Source organism: Achroia grisella, unplaced genomic scaffold (genome assembly GCF_030625045.1).
Source record: "Achroia grisella isolate CSIRO2021 unplaced genomic scaffold, CSIRO_AGI_Agris_v1 utg461, whole genome shotgun sequence".
NCBI classification, from domain to species: Eukaryota; Metazoa; Arthropoda; class Insecta; order Lepidoptera; family Pyralidae; genus Achroia; species Achroia grisella.
In genome coordinates, this window is record NW_026712871.1 from 1,078,554 (window position 1) to 1,102,792 (window position 24,239).

The following is a 24,239-nucleotide window of genomic DNA, read 5'->3' on the forward strand; positions in this document are numbered from 1 at the left end:
ATAGGCCACAATCTATGTTTAAAATATTGTATTAATGAATATAATTGTTTGTATTGGTCTGGACATTTTCTATTATGTATGTATATACACAAAATATAAAATATTTCAGTATTTCTATCTGTTGTCTAGTACCAATTACACAAGCTCTGCTTGTCTTGGGACTAGATGGCGCCGTGTGAATTGTCCAGGGTTATTATTATTATTATTTATACTACATTTTGTATAATAGGCACAGGGTGTATAGGCCCTATGTTGCCAGTTACGTTTTGTTGGAAATAGTTCATGCGGTTCGCGAGATCCATTCCCGGGTAGGGCTCTTCTTTCTTTGCAGGCGGTGGTTGCGCTCGGGGCTGGTACAGCTGGAAAATTAAAATAATAAGTATATAACGGTGGGATACAATGAACTTTTATTTTTAGTGGATGATAATGGAATGGTGCACCCGCCTGCGCTAACGGTTTACGCTGACGTGCACCAGTGGAGGATGATAAGATGAACATGAAGTAAGATCAGTTAGCCCAACGTGACAAATTCACCGGGAATTTATCACGATGGTTTCCAGGGGGAACCGCGTGGAGGTCGACCTGACATGGTACGTTGCTAGCAATCATTGCTTTCTTGATTTAATTGATTGATTTTAGAAATATGAAAGCGTAGCGGTTTTTGTATTGATTGCCGCATGCATTCCTGACATGGTACGTTGCTGAGCAATGGGATCATCAGTCCACATTGGTCGACAATGAACCCTAATTCTCTTATTAATTTTTAACCAGTTGGTTATATATTCAATATTATATTTAATTAAAAAAATAATATTACTGTATTTTTGTAGTAATGTGAACTGAGGACCCCCATGTCATTCAAATTCAAAAATCATTTATTCATGTAGGACATTTTAGCCGCTTATGAACGTCAAGTTTTACATTATAATTTTTTTCCCTACCGTCCAGTTCGGTATATAGATCCAATTGAGAAGAACTGGCAAGAAACTCAATTGAATTACTTTTTTTTTTTAAAGCCAGTTTATTTACAATGCATAGGTATTTATATAGGTGTCTATGTCTAACATTAAATGAAAATCCCGAACATGAAAACTATTGTCATGCACGCTCGTCATTCAAGTAATCGTTTAGTGAGTAATAGGCCTTGCTCAGTAAATATGATTTAACAGATGTTTTGAATTTATTTAAGGATAATTCCAATATATCCTTTGGTATTTTATTGTAAATTTTTATACCTATTCCCATAAAAGACCTATTGACTTTTTCTAAACGATACTTGGGGACAGCAAGTTTGTCTTTAAATCTAGTATTAATATTATGACTATTACATTACTCCACATTATTAATCCAATCCCCTCCCCACCCCCCCTTACCAATAAAAACTTAAATAAAGGCTATAACAGAATAGCAGAGAGGGTGGACTCACTGCCCTCACTGAGTTATAGACCGTTTTGTCTCATTCATTAGTTTTAAATTATATTATTCTATGGGCAACAGTTGTATTGTTTGTGAAAAGTTTATTTGAGACAAATAAAGATTATTATTATTATTATTATTAAATAAACTTAGATATAAATATATATTTGGTAATGGGGAAAGCGGATCGTTAGTGATGTGGACATGGGGTAATTTTACAATGTGGTGAGTGGTGATCACTCACCACATTAAAAATATTTTTTTTTTAAAAGCCTTACATTACTTTTTTAATAAAAATAATACAAATATATATAAAAAAACACGTTTTATAAAAAAACCTCTTACCTTGCTCCGTTTGTTTTCATGCATTATCTTCACGTGTTTGTATATAGACGTCTGCCATGTGAAAGTCGCCGGGCATTGCTTGCATTTGAAGCTCTTAGTGGTAGACCGGTTCGTATGCATCGCCCACACGTGGCCCTTCAACCGTTTTACAGTCTGTGGAAAAATATATTATCATCATTACATAGTATAAAACAAAGTCGCTGTCGCTGTCTGTCCCTATGTATGCTTAAATCTTTAGAACTACGCAACGGATTTTGAAGCGTTTTTTTTAATAGATAGAGTGATTCAACAGGAAGGTTTATATATATATAACTAGCTGTCCCGGCAAACGTTGTTTAGTCTTAAAATAAAAAAAACAATTTAGGGTTGGTATAAAAAATAAAAGATATTGCGTAGTTTAAAACTAGGACGTGCAACAAGCCGCGTTCGCGTTGGTTGGTGGGAAGCTACTAAGCAATTAGGTGGGGAGGCTTGCATACGGACAGTACGGCGGGTCATTGCACATACCTGTACCTTTAATAAAATTCATACGCAGGTGCGTAATACAGGTATACATACATTTCTAAACAATAGGGCAAAACAAGAACATCTTAAGAGGAACATGACAGAAAAATATACAATAAATTATATATAAGTAGTGCGTCGCTTACAGTTGGACCACCCCTAACATTTAGGGGGATGATAAATAGATGTTGGCCGATTCTCAGACCTACTGAATACGCTCACAAAATTTCATGAGAATCGGTCAAGCCGTTTCGGAGGAGTATGGGAACGAAAACTGTGACACGAGAGTTTTATATATAAGACGATATATAGTTTAAATTAAAACAAAAAGTAATTCAAGTAGAAATTATGTTATGGGTACTAGACAACTGATATAAATACATGGATACCTTTTTTATAAACAAATACATAATATACATAGAACACCCGGACCGATACAAACAATCATACTCACGAATACAAATGTTTATACCGTGCGAGGAATCGAACCCGCGACCATTGGATAGTATAGGGGTTTTGATTTGAACATTTTACTAACAATATTTTTATGTCCCCATTTTTTATTTTTTACGCATGTTTGGTGCTACGTATCTCCTAAATACAAACTTATACATTACCTTGTATGATTTCCCACAGATCTCACACAGGTGTTCCCCGTCCGGTACTTTATCTCTCTTCCCTTCGTGTATATTGTTCATGTGGGCGACCATAATTTTAGCTGTTTTGAAGGCCTGTAATTGTTTATATTTATTTATTTATTTAAAACAGAAAACATGTGTACCAATCAGGGATGGATCTACCTAATGGTTTTTTGGGCTGCAGCCCAGGGCCCCGAGGATACAAAGGGCCTCCAGTTCCCACTGAAATGATATCTATACATATAAATAAAATTGGAGTGTCTGTTTGTAATATTGAAATAACCGATTTTTACTACATGCATATGACTATAAATACGGTACATATACCAAAATATCATTTTTTACAATTTTTGTCTTCCTGTCTGTCGGTCTGTTTGTTCAGGCTAATCTCTGAAATGGCTGGACCGACTTTGACGGTACATTTTTTAGAGTTTGCTGATGTAATAAGGCTAAACTTAGGCTACTTTTATTTTAGATAAAGCCAAATTCCACGCGGACGAAGTCGCGGGAACAACTAGTTTAGAATACTAAAATATCTCGAATGTTAAAAAACCTATCATAAGGTTGTCAACGCTGAGATCAATCAACACATGCAAGTGCGCGTCAATCGAAAGGAACGGGGAATTTCTAGTCGCCTGTTTGTTATTTTGTGAGTGAATTTTTTTAGTTAAATAATATTAGATAGGCTCTAAGTAGATTTAGCCCAGGGCCCCACAAATTAACGATCCGCCCCTGGTACCAATTCACTGAAGAAACGATGACATTTACAGAAGTATTGTATTTGTATTGCAAATATCAACGCCCTCCATCGCATTATTGGCAGATGACGTCATTTCCACTACGTTACATACGAAAGTAGTTGCGAAGTTAGATAATTAGTTCACCGGTTCCATAAGCTGTGCTCCGAAAGCAATCACACCCTTCACATTAACCAACCAGTTACATAAATAACTCTTTTTATTTTTGTGCTTATGTTTTCGTTTTAATTTTCTAATCTACATATAGAATTGAATAGAAAATCATTTATTCAAATAAACTTACATTGAAGCACTTTTGAATAGTCATTACATTTTTTAATCTACCGCTCGTTCGGAAAGCTGTCTCATCACAAGAAGAACGAGCAAGAAACTTGCGTGTTGCTCTTTTAAATAATTTTATTATTACTTTACATTTTTAAGTTTAAGTGTGTGAATACAAACCACCAATTAGCACTAATTCAATTAAATACTCAAATAGAAATAATATTGAATATATAACCAACTGGTTAAACAATTAATAAGAGGAAATCAGTCATAGTGATTAGAGCAGACCAGTCCCTACAAGCAGCACCCGTTCACGAGTACGACGGATGAGCCAGCCACCACTGCGCTCGACCATATTTTAGGGAGCCCAATGACCCGGCCCACCACGCCGCCACATGTCTGGACATTTTAGTGAGCATGACTACTCAAAACACTAGACTACGTCAAATTATATATTCTTCTTCAACCTCGCCTCTTCCAGTTACTCGGGGTCGGCTTTCCTAACCCACCGAGTTTATATAATCACAAAATGGTATGAAAAATATTGGAAATTAAACGCCGTTGCGCAGGTGAGGTGGTAATTAATGAAATGCGTACCTTGAAACAAACTCTGCACTGGTATTTGATTCGCTTGAGATGGTCCCAGTCAATATGGTCCACCATACACCACTTGGTTGCAAACTTTTTACCGCAATAACTGCATTCGTGGCTGTAAAAAACATTTTATTTATTTATTGTCCACTCTTCTTTCTCTATTAAACTTTAATATGAGATTTAGATCCCGCAGCCGTAATTATAACACCATCTTCAGGTTTACTCAAATAATACTTCATATTATAACCCAATAGATCGGATGTGCGTCAATACAATGAAGTTCTTGTCTTGAATAGAAATATATATTTTCCATTCAACACTGGCCCAGTTTCGGAGACAACTAAATTTTCTCCGTAAAGACAAATTATATTTAATATTGTACCAATTTTTTTTAATACAAATAAAATTCTGTTAACATAATGTTTCATTGCATTCCGTAGTTATATATTATTTTCTATTTCGTTTACATTTCATTATATAACCTTATCTAGCGTATATTGAATGCGTCTATATAATTTAGCTTTTAGGCATACATAGTGTTGGATTACGGGATTAATGCGAACAGAGATGAATGGAAGAGAAAAACATATTACGCCGACCCCAAATAAATGGGATAAGGAAGAAGCAGATGATGATGATGATAGTGTTGGATTACAATCCAGTTTTGTACTGAACTACACGCTCCTAATGATATTATTGTATTGATTGTAATCCGTTTTGTATGTTAATAAATAAATGACAGATAAAACACGGTTATTCTTTCACGTGCGATCAGGAGCGCGTTCTAAAGCACGCACGGACTGACGGACGCGGAAATGATTTAGTTGTCTTTTCTAGTTCTTTATCTACATTTACATGGAACACTCTTTGTTGCATAAAAGAACGTACGTATAAAGGCAGTAGTGATGGAACTTCACTGTCTCCACTCAATCGATGAGAGCATGCCTCTTAAATTATGATGGACAGCTACAATAGATGTAACCCACTCATGTATAAACGAAATATCTTTCCCGTGCTGAAAAGATGGGAATTGCTTTTACACGACACGTTCTTACACGCTCCTGATACGATGTGTATCTTTGAAGGGGAAGACCAAGATACCGTTATATAAAGCAGAATAATAACAAAGTCAGAATCATGTCGTATCAACCATTAAAGAGATGGGAATTCAGATGGCTTTCTAACGCTAAAGAGATAAAAATTGCCTTTACACAATCCGTTCTATCATGAGTGATAGAATATGTCGTGTAAAATTAGCTAGCATCAATAATACTCACACGTATGCATCTTCACCGACGTGCCGCTTGCTGAGTCTCATATGGTAACAATAATACTCACACGTATGCATCTTCACCGATCTTGCTGAGTCTCATATGGTTGTTGTAGCAGTCTCTGCTGGAGAAGCTCTTGTTGCACTCCCTGTACTCGTGCAGCGCACCCAGCTCGCGCTCTAGCTGCCTTTACACGATCCGTTTTATCACGCGTGATAGAACGGGTCGAGTAAAGGCAGTTACTAGTAACAATAATACTCACACGTATGCATCTTCACCGACATGCCGCTTGCTGAGTCTCATATGGTTGTTGTAGCAGTCTCTGCTGGAGAAGCTCTTGTTGCACTTGCTCTTGTGCAGCGCGCCCAGCTCGCGCTCTAGCTGCCTTTACACGACCCGTTCTATCACGCGTGATAGAACGGGTCGAGTAAAGGCAGTTACTAGTAACAATAATACTCACACGTATGCATCTTCACCGACATGCCGCTTGCTGAGTCTCATATGGTTGTTGTAGCAATCTCTGCTGGAGAAGCTCTTGTTGCACTCCCTGCACTCGTGCAGTGCACCCAGCTCGCGCTCCCGGTGGTTGCGTGCGTGTCGCGCCAGGTTACGCTTCCATTGGAACAGCTTGCCGCATGTGGGACACGGGTATGTCACGCCCTCGTGTATCACGCTGTTGACAATGTGACATTGTCACAACAATTTCATGAATATTTCCACCTAGCCATTGAAACATATAGCTGCATATGAAACATGCTCGTGTATCACGCTGTTAAAAATGTGACATTGCCACACCAATATCATCAATATTTTCCCCACCCACTGAATACCCCAATTCCCCCCCCACCCATATCGCCGCACGGAACATAGGTATGTCACATTTAAGTGTAGACAATGTGACATTGTTACACAAATTCCCAGATTATTTATCCTTCATTTGAATAGCTTGCCACATATAGGACATGGGTATATCACGCCCTCGTGTATCACTGTGTGTTGACAATGTGACATTGTTACACAAATTTTATAACTATTTACCCCCCTCCCCATAGAACAGCTTTGCCCTCGTGTATCACGCTGCGGACAATGTGACATTAACACAGACATTTCCTAATTCCTTTTTATCCCATCTGTCACAGTTGGTCACATTTTTTAGACCACTTACTAAAGTGACGTCAAATATATCACTGTTATACCGCATGTAAACTCGTCAACAAAATAATTTAAACTCTAATTCATATTTTGCCAATCTCGGTGGTGTAGCAGTTTAGCACACCGCTTTACTTTTCAATAGTCACGGGTTCGATTCCTCAAACGCACCAACTTTTGCATTAATGAGTAGGATTGTTTCTCTGTACATTTTCTACGTATAACATATATGTATCATAAAAACAATGTATCTATATATTTATATCAGTTGTCTAGTACGCATAACACAAGCTCTGCTTAGCTTGGGACTAGATGACGCTGTGTGGATTGTGAAACATTATTATCATCATATCAGTATCTGCAATAATACATTCTGATCGCGCACATAACTTGTATGTATGTATGTGTACTTACACGTGAGATCTGTAACTTTTCTTCGAGTGGAACACTTTGTCGCAGCCCTTGCATGGAATGTAGAGTTTCTCCTTCGGTTTGTCATCTTTATTCTGTGGTAATAATCTGAAAATAAATAATACTTATTATAATTCTATGACGGCCTCGGTGGTCTAACGATTTAGCGGTTAAGCACCTCGCACGGCACAAACATTTGTATTCATGAGTATGATTGTATCGGTCTGGATGTTTTCTATGTATATTATGTATGTATTTACGAAAAAAATACATCTATGTATTTGTATCAGTTGTCTAGTACCCATAACACAAGCTTTAGCTAGCTTAACGGAATTGTCCTGAGATTATTATTATTCTACCGTACTACAAAATAATCAACTCAGCGTCATCTAGACCCAAACTAAGCAGAGCTTGTGTTGTGGGTATTATACTCTGTTTAGCTTGAAATTAGATTGCGCTGAGTGGATTGTCTAAAGGTATTATTATTAAAAACAAGCACCATGAGAAGATATGGAGAGTGCAGCGTAGATACGGATCGGAGAAGAATATGCCTTACGGTGAAAGCATTCTGATAATGAAGAATAATAGAAATAATAATAATCTTTATTTTCAAAAAAACTTAATATAAGCACTTTTGAATAGTCAAGTTTTTTGATTCTACTCTCATTCGGAATGCAGACTCATCACAAGAAGAATGAGCAAGAAACTTGTGTGTTGCTCTTTTAAATAAATATTGATTTACTTATATTTAATTAACAACAAGGATTAGGCATGCGACAATCAACATAGAAACCGCTACGCACTTAATCTCTGTTCAATCAGATAACAATGAAGAAGACAAATGGTACTAACTTGAGATGGTACTTTAGGGTCATCTTATTAGCGAACACTTTCCCACAGCAGTCACATTGCGGGCGCTCCCTTCGACATATACTTCTATGGTAAGTCAACTTCGATTTTGTACTGAAACAACAATTATTATAAAATTAAAACAAACTGCCAGATACACTTTTAGGTTCAGTTCGCAAAATAGAACTGAACCGCATTGAACTCACAAGAAACGAAAGTAATTACCTGAATATAACTGGAGCGGCACTGGTTCTGCTGGCAAGTAAGTATGAAAGAGCACAATTGCAAAATAGAACTGAACCGAACTGAACTGAAAAGAAGCGATTATTTCTAGTAAATACGTAAAGAAAACTAGTAACGTAAAATAATTACCTGATGAACTCCACAAGATCTGCACTGGTGCTGCTGGCAAGTGTACACGAAGTGCAATTGCAAAATAGAACTGAACCGAACTGAACTCACAAGCGACGATTCTTTTTTATTACCTGAACATAACTCCGCAAGAGCCGCACTGGTGCTGAGGACCTGTATGTTCGAAGTGCGTGCCGCAGCATGAATCTCTTGAGGGTAGTTCATATATCACAGCGGCAACATCGGAACGCAGACGAGTGGAGCGCGCGGTGGGCGGACACGTTCTCTTTTAGGTAAGGTCGCAAAATAGAACTGAACCGAACTGAACTCACAAGAACTGAAAGTAATTACCTGAACATAACTGGGTAGGATTCGCACTGGTGCTGCAGGCCGGTGTGTACGAGCGCGATTGATAGTAATAAAATAGAACTGAACCGAACTGAACTGCCAAGAACTGAAAGTAATTACCTGAACATAACTGCGTAGGATCGCACTGGTGCTGCAGGCCGGTGTGTACGAGCGTGATGGATAGTAATAAAATAGAACTGAACCGAACTGAACTCCCAAGAACTGAAAGTAATTACCTGAACATAACTGGGTAGGATTCGCACTGGTGCTGCAGGCCGGTGTGTACGAGCGTGATTGATAGTAATAAAATAGAACTGAACCGAACTGAACTGAACTGACTAGTATCGACTATTCTTAAATCACCTGAACATAACTCCGCAAGAGCCGCACTGGTGCTGCGGCCCCGTATGTACTAGTGCGTGCCGCAGCATGAGTCTCTTGAGGGTAGTTCGTATGTCACAGCGGCAGCATCTGAACGCGGACGCGTGGAGTGCGCGGTGGGCAGACACGTTCTCTTTTGTTAAGAAGTACGCTTGGCACACGTCGCATTGATGGCACTTTTTGCCTTTCTGTAACAACAAATAGATATAACGGCCTCACTTCCGATGGTCGCGGATTCGATTTCTCGCAAGGACATTTGGCTTTCTATAACAACAAATAGATGTAACGACGACCTCAATGTAGTAAACTTTTTTTACTACAGTTAATATTGTTTAACCTTTATTTGTGTATTAAAGTTTTAATAAATAAATATTGGCAGGCATCGCAGTAATATGCCATTTCATAGGCAAAAGTAAATTCTTATTAATAGAACTGACAGTTTTGATATCTTTCTGATGGTAGCGGGTTTGATTTCTCGCACAGACATTTCGCATTTCTCTAACAACAAATTGAACAAATTGAATGACAATCTCAATGTTCTATCGTTTTAGTACACGCTATTAAAAATAATATTGTAAGAACCATTGTGAGTGGTAAATAACAATAATTATTAATAAAAACAGTTATTACAAATGTTTGCATCGCGAGAGGAATCGAACCCATAGACAACTGAGCCTGTCTAATGTTTCTTTTCACTTACCGGCCTATGTTTTCCATTCATATGGTCATTCATTAGTTTCTCCGTATTGAAACCTATAAGGCACATATCACATTTGTATTTCAGTTTGCTGAACACCTTGCTGGTGACATCTTCAGACCTGATCTGCCACATTTCCTCCTCAGTCATCGTGTACACCTCCACCAGACCTTCAGGCAGGTTCTTCAATTTGCGATGGTTGGGTTTAACTTCTGATGGTTTTATATCCTGAAAATGCAGGATAAAATGCATTACTAGGGGCAGGATATATAAGGACCAGGAGTAACCTGACATTGGGGGCGACGCTGGAGTCGAGTCACAACGTGAGTTTCAAGGCGTTACTGACCCGGGTCTCCACCAACATGCTGCCCACCTTCATGAAGGAGGACTACTGGCCGAAGGTTGTGGTTTATCGGAGCTACCGTGGCAGATTGCCGTCATTAGTGCCGTGATCATAGAGACTATTTATTATTATTACATATGTATGTTGGTTTATAAGGGAAAAATATACGGTAGGGAAAAAATTCTAATGTAAAAACTTGACGTTAATAAGCGGCTAAAAAGTCTTACTTGAAAAAATGATTTTTGAATTTGAATTTGAATTTAAATTTAATATGGACCATTATAATGGTATATAGAATTACATCAGCCTCGTCATACTCGGGAACGAGTGCTGCTTGCAGGGACTGGTCTGCTCTAATCACTACGACTGATTTAGTCTTATTGTGTATTTAACATTTTGAGTGTAATACATTACATTTACTTCAAAACTGGTATTTAAGAAAAAGATAAAACTTTTTCTACTAGACATTTCCTAGCATTTATATATTTTTTTTTTTTTTTTTAAAGTCTTTGGCTCTTAGGTGATGGTCTACGTCAACAGTTATTTGTATTTGAATATATATTGATATACATTTTGATTTATTTATTTTATTATTTTTTTCTTCTATTAAGTATTTTTATTAATGATGAGTTTAATTAAATTTTGGTAACATTAAGATTGTTGAGTGAATATGTCGCTGCACGCGATCGCACCACCACTGGGCTGCTACTGAAAATCAGTGTTTTACTCGCTGAGCAAATTGTTCACTGAGTAGCTCAACCCTTTCGTATCCCTGTGGCACCTAATATGTATTTTAATGTTTATTTTATGCGGAAGTTAAAGTGTTATGTGATATCTTTTTTATAATTAATTACTATTCTTGTGTTATTTGAATTTTGTTTGTACACTTTGTTATCGGGATACGAATAAAGATTTTATCTATCTATCTAGTATTAGTTAGTAGTTTATTTAAAAGACAGCAAGTTTCTTGCTCGTTCTTATTGTAATGAGACAGCTTTCCGAATGAGCGGTAGATTAAAATAATAAGTATGATTATTTTAAAATGCTTAAAGTTTATTTGATTAAAGGATTTTCTATTCTATTCTAAACATCTCCTTGGTGGTGATTATTGCCTGCCTGCGTCAATGGTTTTACGCCAGTGGGGGATGATAAGATGAATTAGCCCCTTCTATAATAGGACTAATGGCCACATTACTAGGAATGTGCCATATCAGGTTATCAGTGGAAATAATCTTGGTTAATTTGCTATGATGGGACAACTGATCTGACTTCATTCTTAATTTATCATCCTCCACTGATGCACCTTCAGCGAATACCAGTAACACAGATGGGAGTACTATATCATATTCATCCATAAAAATCAATCTCTGATTACCCCGTTGGGGATCCTTGCACTTCGATTATGTAATCTTTGTGTTATTTCAATTTATTCAGTGAAGCACATTTTCGTAAGTAAACAAATTAAAATTAAAGAACCTGTACACAGTCTTCAGACCTATTTATTTGCAACAGATTAATTTTGAAGCTATATTCCATATTTTAAAAAATAGTTGCTATTCTTTATGGTCAGCTGAAGCGAGCCGCAATAATTTAACAAACGAACTAAGTTTCCTAATAAAATCGCAACTATGTGACCTGACCTCATTATATGCTCATCCTATCATTCTATTGGTCTATTGGTGCCCCGAATATCGCATCACAATTCCATTTATATTATACAAAAATATTAGGGAGTCTTGTCGTCATTTTGTATTTATACAGATCACTGTAAACAAAATGGCGGTTGTAAAAAACATGAAACCATAAATATTGATTTAACTATTTATTATATACACTTATCAATATTATAACAACAGATTATATAACAATGACGTATTTTATATTTGTACTAACTAGCTGTACCGACAAACGTTGTTTTGCCATATAATTTATTTCTGGATAGGGTTAAAATTTATCCTCTAGGGTTATAAAAATACCTAGGACCTTATTCTCAGATCTACCAATAATTCATTAGAATCTGTTAAGACGTTTCGGAAGAGTTTCGAGATTTTTATATATTTCTAAAAATCTCGAAACGTCTTGGATTTATAAATAACATACATTTACTAAAAAACAGATTTTAAAACATTAAAAATAAATCTTAATCTAGGCACACGTAGTTCATTTGGTCAATTATACGACTTTGTTTTTAATGTAATTATTTCAGTTCATTATTCTCCTGGCTATTTCTCTATTTGGGGTCAGGCCTCCTGATAAATTAAGCTACTCTTGGAAGTTTTGCATCATTTCTAATGTTAAAACCATCGTCAAAAAATCTTGGTGCATGGTTCGAGCTCAGGTGATCGGTGGTCGTTCGTCCCGCTACGACAATGGCTATTATTTTTTTTATTATATTATCTACATTTCATCACGTGTCCATACTAAGACAAACAATTTTCTTTCATTCTCTGCTGTATGTCATGTCTTTAAACGTCCCTTGGATATATTCCTTGTGGACTTTGTCCTTAATGTATCTGGAATTTTAAACAATCCCATTAATCTTTAAACATAACGTAGATGAGATAAAGATGGATCGTCAGTTTCATTGCCATTCCATAAACAAATGATAATTTTTGCATTGGTCTGGATGAGCATCCTACTCTATCCTGCCTCTTTTGCATTCTGGCGGAATGTGGGATGATGGAATTCAATAGATGCATTTTTCAGGAAATTCTCAGAACTTTCCATAATATATTTTCAATTAACTATTAAATAAACACCCGATTCTGAGGAATCAGAATTCACGTCAGAACAATTATGACATAAAAATGTTCCGTCTTGACTATCAGGTATATGCATTTGATGATGTCCTGGCACGCAGTCTCTATGATATTTTCCTTTGCAATTTACACAATTTAGTATATCAGCTTCCGAGTGTTCTTCGCATACTACACAAATGTTTTCATTACTACTAACTGAGGAAACTATATCGAATTCTTCATCTTCTAAATATTCTATGTTATCAAAATCATTATTGTTTATTTGTCTCGTGAATTTACTTGGACTTTTAACTTGTAATGATTTCTTTTCTGTCATATTATTATTTGTATTACTTATTAAAATAGCTGTTGACGTAGAAGGTATATTAAAATCTACATTTTTTAAATTAGCTTCTTCAACAACAAGTTTCTTCAATACATCTTCTTTTTCATCTAAGGGTTTCAATGGTGTTACAATTCGCATTCCTGTTTTACAAATTTGAATATTTTTCAATGTTGTACGTAAAATAGATTGTGTATCATTTAAAGAGTGCTCCATATTCGTGTTTTTATCAAACGCTGTTTCCGGAACTTGTCCATTATTTGCAGTTATATATAAAAGTGATTTCCCATTTCCTAAATTATTTTCACTATCACTCATAGGATTGCGTAATAACACATATTCTTTATTATTTGTTATGCCCGTTTTACTAACAGCAGTATTACTGGGTAATTCTTCGACAGTTACACCCCCGGTACCCAAGTATATTTCATCGATTACTATACTTCTTTCACTGTCATTTTCTTCATGTATCTCCTCATCTCTTACTATTGTTTTTAAACATTTATAATTTATTTTACTATGTCTAAAAGGGAATAGCCCTAATACTTTAAATCGTTCAATAAGTGTTGCTTTATCCAAAGATTTTAATAATGATTTATGCATTTGCGGTGCAAAATTATAGTCACTGACTTTAAGTTTTGACATTTCCATCCACGCCTTAATTATTGGTCTGTAAGTAGCTTCATCAATATTAATTATTTTATCAGCATATGGATAAAAAGCTACTAAATGTATATCAAACTTCTTGCATAAATTCGTAATATCAATGTTTAGAGGCACTCTGCCATCTACAAATAGTATTATAGGAAAGGTTATTGCAACTCTCTTTAATTGCGCATACAATTCAGAAAGATATTCTAGAAAACATGTGGCCGTTATTAAACCATTATCACTATTATTACTAATCCATTGTACTGGCATCCAGTTTGTTAACTTCCGTGTAATATTTTTAAACGGATAAACAAGATATGGATTACAACAAAAGCCATTTGCTGAGAACGTGAACATAACTGTGAAGTTTTCTACCAAAGCAGTTGTAGCATCTAGACTTTTATCGTAATTACAAAGTGATATTTTAGGTGATATATTAAAATTAGTCTCATCAATTATAAATAAGCGTTTGGGATCACGTATAACCTTCTTTAAATTATTTGTATTTATGTATGAGTTTACGTTTTCGAACCACTGTTTAACCTCAGCCTCTGCGTCCTGTGATTTAGGTATTTGTGTTAGAATTGGGTGTCGTTTTTCAAAATCTTCTATCCAATCATCTCCAGGTATGTTTTCTGGAAACGGATTCGGTCTTGGTAGATCGTTGAGTAACTGAACAATGAAAGACTTAACATCGTCTTTCTTTCTTGGGAACCCACGTTTCCTCTGCTCTGTAATCCAATCGACTACAATTTTTTCTTCTTCGTTAGAAAACACTTGTAGTGCTTCACACCTGGTTTGACCAAGAGCCCTTAGTTTTTTTGTATCTCTTTGCTGCTTATAATAAGAATAGCGTAATTTTTTGACGGAATCTAATGCTTTTTCCATGTATCCTTCTTTATATTTGCTTCGTTTGCTGATCTTAGACAGAGTGACCTGTAACGAAGAGAAAATATAATACATATTTGAGCAGCGGTGTCGAACATTCAAGAAACCTCCGTTATTTATGCCATATTGATGCCAAACTAGCATAAAGCTTTTGGTAGTAAACGTTTATCATAGCGTATAGACGTCAAAACCACGACGGCAGTCACGTATGCTTTGTGACCCTTAAGAATCCTTAATATATTCTTTTTGAACCTCATGCTGTAGTCTCCAGAGAAAATCTAGACAGAAAGTCTTTTGATAGAGAATAAATCTCAATTTCAAATTAAAATATAAGAGAAATATAGCGAATTCTCGTAGATCTTGTATACTTAAATAATAATGGGAATTTAGTATTAAATAAATATGGCCTTAGATATAAATACATGGTTATATTATAAAGGAATGTATGAATGAAACTCTTTATTGTTCTTCTCACAGAATATACATATATAATTATGTATAAGAAGCTAAAAACACAATAATAAATAAGGCCAGGAGGTAGCAACGGGCGGTCTTATCGCTAAAAAATTCAACCATCATCCAATGGACTATATAGATGGTCTAGCGGTTTAGCACGCTGTCTTACTTTCCGATGATCACATGTTTGATCCTCTCACAATACAATATTTGTACAATATTCACAAGTAGGTCCGATTGTCTGTTTATTTTGCTTAAACTCCTTCGAATTTTATATATAACGTATTTATTTCCTGCTGAATGACTTCTTGGGAATTCCTGGATAACTCCTTGAAGATAGACGATCCGTGGCTTATGCATATGCCGAGACTTTTAATTTATAAGTTATTCCCAATAATATTGTCTCCTGTACAACGACAAACTTTTCATTTAACTTGTAAAATAATAATTAATACGTGATATTTAACAGTTTATAAATTCACTTTTAATTACATTCATATTTAAACATTTTGTAAACCTTACTATTTTTTTTAAAGTAATGATGACGATAATGTGCCTTTAGGACACAGGGACATATATGGGGAAAATGGTTGTTCAGTGGACATATACGGTTGTCCATAGGACATCCTCGGGAGTCCAAAGGTACTAGGATACTAGGTAAAATAAATAAAGATACTAGGATTAAAACCATCTGTATTTTTTCTTTTTTTTGTAAAAATCAACAATATGACAATAATTATCAGTTTTATTATATTTTTTTACGAAATAATCAACAATACAATAATGAACAGATCTATAAACGTGACACTTCTTACTAATTAACTTAAAACATTAACAATGAATTAGACATTATTTCCTGCAGAATGGACGGAGAGCTTGGAGGCGCATTCTCAATTATATTCTCAACAGCGATTTCTCTGTGAGTGTTTGTGTAGCTTCCATGTAAGTTTGCAGATTTCTTTATCTTCTGGCAGCATTCTTGAAATTAGTTTTTTATTCCTATGGTAGCTTTCCATTTTTTTCTCATTCGCTCAGCTAATTTCTGCTTGCTTTAAGTTTCTCTATAGCGTCTTGATTTTTCTTTTTCCGTCAAACCATTGCCTAAAAATAATTTAGAATAGAGAAATATTAGACTATAAAAATGTGATAAGTAAGCTAACACACATCAGGAAGTACGAAATTGAAATTGGTCAAAATATCAATCAAATTTATATTAAACAATAATTAATGCTCTAAGCCAGCGATCTTCAACAGTTTATAAATGAAGGGCCAAAAACATTTTTATTCTGCACAGCGCCGCACCATAGACATTTTTATAAGGATTTTTTTATTTTATATTAAATGCACTTTTTATTACTTAATTGTTGTCGCTATTGAGACTGGGCCTGTGCTGTTGGTAGGCCGCAGAAAACACACCAGCAGGCCGCGGGTTGAAGACCCTTGCTCTAGCCCTTGTCTCATACAAGGACTAGAGCATTCATTATTGCTCTTTAGTAACTAATTATTGAAAGAAAAAGTATTGCTTTATGTGGATTCTATCATTATTGGTCTGTGGACAACCAAAATTCCCCACAGCAATGGTTTTGGTTGTCCATGTGACTGGTTGTCCTAGTGACATTTATCAGTCTTTGCGCTCCATTCATTCATTCATAATTTAAGAGCTACGCTCTTGTCGGTGGAGCTCTTGCCACTTTCTGCGATCTTCCATCATGCTCTTTAATTCTTGATACGACACGACTCCCATTTTGTCCTCAGTTTGTTTGATGTAGCTATTCCTTGGTCTTCCCCTCCCCCTCTTTCCTTCTATTTTCCCTTCAATAATAATTTTGAATCGATGAAATCATCGTGCCGTATCAAGTGTCCTAACATTTTTCCTCGTCTATTTTCTATTGTGTTCAATATCTGCCATTTTTCTTTTACCCTGTGTAGTACTTCTTCGTTTCTTACTTTATCTTTCCAGCTAATTCTTTCCATCCCTGTTAATAATGAATAAATAATGATATTTTGAATTAAGTCAGGCGCAATGAAAAATATAGATTAAATAGAATATATTTCAGTTCAATTTACTACGATATATCGGATACTTACGTTTTTGTGCTGGTTGTCCGGTAGACACACAAAAAAGCCACTCATTTTTTCAAAACACACTGGGCCGATTGGCGTCGCGGCAAAGATGAAATCAAAATGGCTGCTGGATGAGTGTTGTCACTAAATTAATCGACGTGTTCTCAAGGCACTGATCACATTTGTATATTGGTTTCGTAACTTTTTTGCCGTTGTCCAGTGGGAGTCAGGATATTCTGATATATAAAATTCTCGTGTCACAGGTTTCGTACTCCTCCGAAACGGCTTGACCGATTCTCATGAAATTTTGTGAGTGTATTGAGTAGGTCTGAGAATCGGCCAAGATCTATTTTTCATCATCCTAAATGTTAGGCGTAGTCCACCCCTACATTTTTATTTTATTTTAAGGCAAAACGTTTGCCGAGACAGCTAGTAAAGCTATAATATACATAAATTAAATACACACATGTAAATATAAGTAAAATATAAATTATAAGTTTATATATAAATTTTACATTGATCACCCACTCACTCACACATATACACACATACACAACACACACACACATAAACACATGCTCAATGCACTCCACGTTTAACTTAAAACTAGATGTATAACAAGTTTATATGAAGGAGAAACCTGATGTCTAAGGTACAGGCTATGACTGAATTTGGGCTCCAGATTTCCCACAAATTATATTTGTGATTTTTATTGTTGGCATTTATGTAATAAAACTGGAATTATGTAATTTGTGGAGATGAAATAAAATTTATTTATTATTATTTCATCAATTTATTTAAAATATTGAAACTGTCTATCTGTACGACAACTTTACGGCAAATAATCTGCGATCTAATTACCATTAAAATATAGAAAACCAAAAATGATACGAGATGTTACATAAAATGAAGATACTACCGTTAAATGTATTAAAAAACTCTAATTAATATTAATTTCCGATAATGCCACAACACTATTTAAAAAATGCAAACCCTGGCAACATCGGAAATGTCAAATTTGTCTCCGGGATTAAGAAACAGACTATAGTTAGATTTTAGCTATGAATGAAATTATAGCAAATGAATGAATACTATAATTTTTATAACCTCAAAACAACAATAAGTTTTTGTTCCTATAAAACATAGATATATGTTAAGAAACATTCTTCTTGAATCACTCTATCTATTGCTGAAAACTGCATTAAAATCCGTTGCGTAATTTTAAAGATATAAGCGAACAGACAGCGACGGCGACTTTTTTTTATAATACAGAGTATAAATGTTCAAATACGTCACTACATAGTATAAAACAAAGTCGCTGTCGCTGTCTGTCCGTACCTATGTATGCTTAAATCTTTAAAACTACGCAACAGATTTTGAAGCGGTTATTTTAATGGATGGAGTGATTCAAGAGGAAGGTTTATGTTTAGTAAATAGTTATAAATTTTAAATCGAATATAAAAATACTCACCGGTTCTTTTTTACTCTTCATTTTTCTCCCTTTCTTTTCTCTTTTCTCCTTCTTCCTAGTCTTCTCAGTTTTCAATTGCGACAGTTGCACGTCATCGTCGGAAGTTCCATCTTGTTCTTGAGATAAGTTGTCTGAGAAGTGTGATTCTTCTATGTATTCTTCTTCCTTTAGTATAAAATCTGGAAAAAATAAGAATAAATAAATATATATTGTATTCACAGCTATTATCCCTGATGGGGTAGTGGCGTACAAGAAAAATTGTTTTTTATTTCGACGGCCTCAATAGTATATCGGTTCAGCATATTCCAATGGTCGCGGGTTCGATTACGCGTACGGTACAAATAATTATATTAACATGTATGATTGTACATTACTTGTCTAGTACCCATAACCCACACTGATGGGTTTGTACAAATAAAAAAAAAACAAATGTAGCGACTAGTATCCCAGATGATTCAGAGGCACTGTCAACTGTAAACATGATGGTGACATGTCCACATTGCATTTGGGTATATTTAAATACAACATGACAAGTAGGGGGGTACTAGAAATGTGGACTCATGACCCCCCTTTTTGGTGGTTTGAGGTACTAAGGAGCCGTTCAAGTATTACATAACTAGATTTATTACAATTATTTATTTTAATTATTTTAGGGGAGGGGCCCTCCCTCATCCCCTTTATCAGCAAAACTAAGAAAAGCTCTTACCGCCTCCCTCATACTTACGTAAGCATTTTTCAATTAATGTATTTTTTTTTAACAACGACAATGTGACGGTTGCCATTCGTGTAAAAAAGTAAATAACTACCACAATGACATAACCGTCTGGACTCCCCCACCCCCCATGTCATCCAAAATAAGCAAAGTAAGGTCCCCCCGCCCCCCATAGTGCTTACGTAATACTTGTATAGGCCCTTCCCCCCTTTTTGATGGTTTGGGGTAGTAAACTACTAGGCTATGATGTTAACAATAAAAAATAAGTATAGTAATATAATAATAATAATATAATAATCTCAAGACAATTCACACAGCGCCATCTAGACCCAAATTAAGCTAGCTAAAGCTTGTGTTATGGGTACTAGACAACTGATACATATACATAGATATTTTTTTGTAAATACATACCTACATATTATACATAGAAAACACCCAGACCGACACAAACAATCATATTCATGAATACAAATGTTTGTGCCGTGCGAGGAATCGAACCCGCGACCATCGTACGTAAAGCGGTGTGCTAAACCACTAGACCACCGAGGTCGTCAAACAAGTAGTACATTAAAACCAACCTGGATCATCTTGGAATGCTTTATCCTCCAACTTTAGGTCTACGTCCATGTTGAAATCATTATCTGGCTCTGAAGTACTACTTTGTTCTATAGATATGTTATCCAATACACCCACAGTAAGTTGAGTGGTCGCAAATGCTGTGATGTCTACTGGCGAATTGAGGAATGTATGCTGCAACAAAATATTTTTTTTAATAAGGACAGACATAATGTAGGACATTGGCAAACTGGCATATGGCCTGAAGGTGAACGGCTACCGTAGCCTATGGACGCCTGAAATACCAGAGGTGTTCACGCGTTGCCATAATCATATGTCATAGATAAAACATTACTTAAGCTTTTGCTAAATAAATGTTATTAGAAATAGAAATAATCTTTATTCAAATAAACTCATTACAAGCACTTTTGAAATGAAATGAAATGAAATGATATTTATTCAGTAGAAAACTAAAACACACACATTAAACAAACAAAAATAAATAACAAATAGTGCGAACAACTACATACAAATAACAGTACACAAATTACGTATGTGCGAGTGTGCGTGCATGTGTATGTTGTCTTAGTCCACTGAATAGGTCACACAGCATAATGCTGCATGGGAGCGCTGCAACGCTGTTTTTCAGCACAAGACCTGGGGTGGTGTATTGCCGTGTTGTACACGATTTATGATATGATACAATACTTAATATATAATAAATTAGTTTACGTGACTTTTGAATAGTCATATTTTGATTACTCATTCAGAATGCAGATTCATCACAAGAAGAATGAGCAAAAAACTTGTGTGTTGCTCTTTGTAATAGATGTTTTTTTATATAAATAATTACAATATAATTATTTTCTGACTGATTAGAGATTAGAGTGTGTAACGGTTTCTATATTGATTGTCGCATGCCTAATCCTTGTTAATGTAAATCTAATTAACAATATTTCTTTAAAATAGAAACACGCGCGCATTCTTCTTATGTTGAATCTGCATTTAAATAAATAAAAAATGTGACTATTCAAAAGTGCTTATATTAATTAAGTTTATTTGAATGAAGAATATTTCTATTTCTGCACATCTTAATATTAATAATGTTATAAACACGAAAGTTTGTGAGTAGATGTTTCTTAGTCTTTCACACAAAAACTGCTGAATGGATTTTTTATGAAACTATACTGTGTTATACTGATGCATTTTAAAAAATATTTATGCATCAGAATAATATATAGGCTATATTTTATATTGAAATTGAACACAGATAAATGCAGCACAGATATATTTGTTCATATATATTGTACCATCGTAATACAGATTATTATATTAGAGTATTAGTTTCTATTAAATTTCACTTCCCCCCCCTTATCTATGACAGAACTTTACGGCGGCCATGACGCGCGCGCATTATTTGTATATTAAAATAAATTTTGAGTGAAACCTACTGTGAAACTAGAAATTAGCGAAAATATCTTCTAGACCCTGAAGCCCACTCAGAAATCCGCAGGTACGCGATATTTTAATTCATCACAAATGTATTTTCCCTAACAGTATTTATATCGTCATTTTAAAAAATATTTACTCGAAGTACAAAAATATTAAACGTGGCAGATAAATGCAGTAGATATACATATACATATATATTGAATAAATAAATATGTTACTTATATTATATTCAAGCTATATTAAATTACACAAGAGTCTTTCAATAAACACTTTTATGAAATTTTATAGTCCCAAGCTAAGCAGAGCTTGTGTTATGGGTACTAGACAACTGATATAAATACATGGATAAATTTTTTTTTTAAATAAATACATATTATGGTAGAGAATGCCATATGGTAAGCTCGCCTATTTGTACAATTTTTAAAAGTGCAATAAAGAATACATATTATACATAGAAAACATCCAGACCGATACAAACAGTCATACTCAGGAATACAAATGTTTGTACCGTGTGAGGAATCGAACCCACGACCATCGGATAGTAAAGCGGTGTGCTAAACCACTAGACCACCGAGGCTGTCAATATTGTATATATTAGTTTATAAGTTTTCTTTTTTATTCTGTACTATGATGCTTAATAAATTATTATTATATAGGAAAACAATTAGTAACCTGTTTTGAGTATTCAATGAGGACATCATATGACTTCAAGATTTGAGCTTGAAAGCGACCCACTGCTTTGACAGCAGCCAGGCATTCCCAGCACACCTGGATTGAGAGGCCATCAGGAACCTGGAATACAGTATTGGAATTTTTTATTAACTTGGAACAATTCATTATCTGGGGATATGGGAAAGAGATTGTTATTCAACAATCCTCAGTATACTAGTGGCAAAAGATACACCAAGTACTTCCAACAGTGCATGTTCATATAGAGAATGGTACACAATTTTGTTTTCATTACCTAAAGCCATCTAGTACTCTGGTTTCACTGAAAATCAATGTTTGTGCAGTACAGTCTAGACACAAAGTTGAGTGGTCACCAATTTGGTTGCAACTGTATTTGTTTCCTATAAACCACATGGATTAAAAAGAAAAAACAAAGAAAAAACTCTTTATATGTATAAAAATTACATGTCACATTGTTTGTCCACGATGGACTACTAACTACTGAACTGATTGCAAATTTGATTTGCACATTGTGTGCAATTCAATCCAGCTTGAAAGATACCCAATCTTTCAAGCTGGAGCTTACATCTCAATTTTTAGTCGCAATATTATTTTATTCAAGAACCGTAGCCTCAGCAATGTGTGACCAGGTCTGCTAATATATTTAAATGGCACAAACATTACAAACATGTAATAAGATATTTCAACAATCATTTAAACATTTAAACATGCAACACATTTTAATGCAGTTTTCAGCAATAGATAGAGTGATTCAAGAGGAAGTTTATATGTATAATATATCCTTGTATAGTGTAGAATAAGCAGAGAAAATAAAATATTGCACCCTATCTTTTCATACCCATATTGACGAGCAATAACAGCAAAAACTAGATGATTCTTTTTGTAAACGTTAATGACGCGAAATGTTTTTTTTTTTTTTTTTTAATCTATTAAATAAATGTATATACGAATGTTAGTTACAAATTAGTTAAAAATCTAAATAGATACTTAAACATTAGAATCTTTTTAAATGTTTATTGAAAAAATACTCATTTCCCTAAGAAAAGACTATACTACATGTAAGGTCTTTGGTTGTACAATTTAAGTAATATTATTGGTGTAGTTTTATATATTTTATAATACAAAAAGCATCAAATTAACAATTCTCAGCTGCGTCGCAGTCGGCAAACAATAAAAAAAAATGTATGGCGTTTCCAATGATTTTTGTTCTTGTTTACATATTAAACTTATGGCTTTTTAACATGAAGTACACAAACATAATACCAGAATATAAGAATTTCGTATTTCTAATACGTTTTCGGAGATAATACATTGATATTTGTTCATACTTACATCAATATTGGCGATAATCTTGAAACAAATTTTTATTTCTTCGCTGTAAAACATCTTGCGATTGTAATTTAAACAACCGACACATATGCCGTTCACATTGTAACCCTCTATATTAATATCTATTTCGCCCATTTTGTTATTTTTCAAAAGAATTATTCAAATAAGTTTACAAAGAATAGAAGCTTCATAGCTTTCTTTCGGCCATTTTGTTTGTTAAGCACTTTTTTTTTTAATTTTTGGACATTGTTGACAGTTTGAATTATACAGTTGGCAGTCATGGTAATGTAATGTTACCAGTTTGAGAATTTTAGCGGTAGGTGGAGGAACTATAAATATATTATAACAATTCTAAACTACATGTATTCGATCAATTTCTTTTCAGATTCAGATAATATTTGATGATAATATATCTATATACCTTTATTTTAATATTCACCAGAATCATCCACATACTGAGAAACGGGAGATAAATATGGGATTTTTACCCACTAAAATCAATATCTGCGTCTCGCGTCGCCTAAAAATACCTACCACGATTCAAGCAATGACAGTCGGCCTTGTAGGTGTT

The 24,239-nt window shown here is 34.8% G+C and overlaps 1 protein-coding gene across 2 annotated transcripts; it reads right to left on the bottom strand.

Annotated features, from left to right (window-relative positions):
* On the bottom strand, nucleotides 1-23,911 carry LOC131845308 (zinc finger protein 57-like). 2 transcript variants are annotated; one of them, XM_059194354.1, is made up of 13 exons: nucleotides 23,672-23,827; nucleotides 22,322-22,441; nucleotides 20,221-20,392; nucleotides 18,931-19,109; nucleotides 9,980-10,204; nucleotides 9,262-9,467; nucleotides 8,203-8,313; nucleotides 7,354-7,458; nucleotides 6,251-6,463; nucleotides 4,523-4,634; nucleotides 2,883-2,996; nucleotides 1,762-1,914; nucleotides 1-359 (listed from the first exon to the last, which is right to left on the bottom strand). In XM_059194354.1, the coding sequence occupies exons 1-13, from the start codon at nucleotides 23,801-23,803 to the stop codon at nucleotides 207-209; spliced, it is 1,995 nt and encodes a 664-aa protein (XP_059050337.1). In that variant the 5' UTR covers nucleotides 23,804-23,827; the 3' UTR covers nucleotides 1-206. The 2 variants fall into 2 exon arrangements, with proteins under 2 accessions (XP_059050337.1, XP_059050336.1); XM_059194353.1 differs by lacking the exons at nucleotides 1-359; nucleotides 1,762-1,914; nucleotides 2,883-2,996; ... (4 more) ...; nucleotides 9,262-9,467; nucleotides 9,980-10,204 and adding an exon at nucleotides 12,920-14,987 and having other exon boundaries at nucleotides 23,672-23,911.
* Nucleotides 23,912-24,239: the final 328 nt, after the last annotated feature.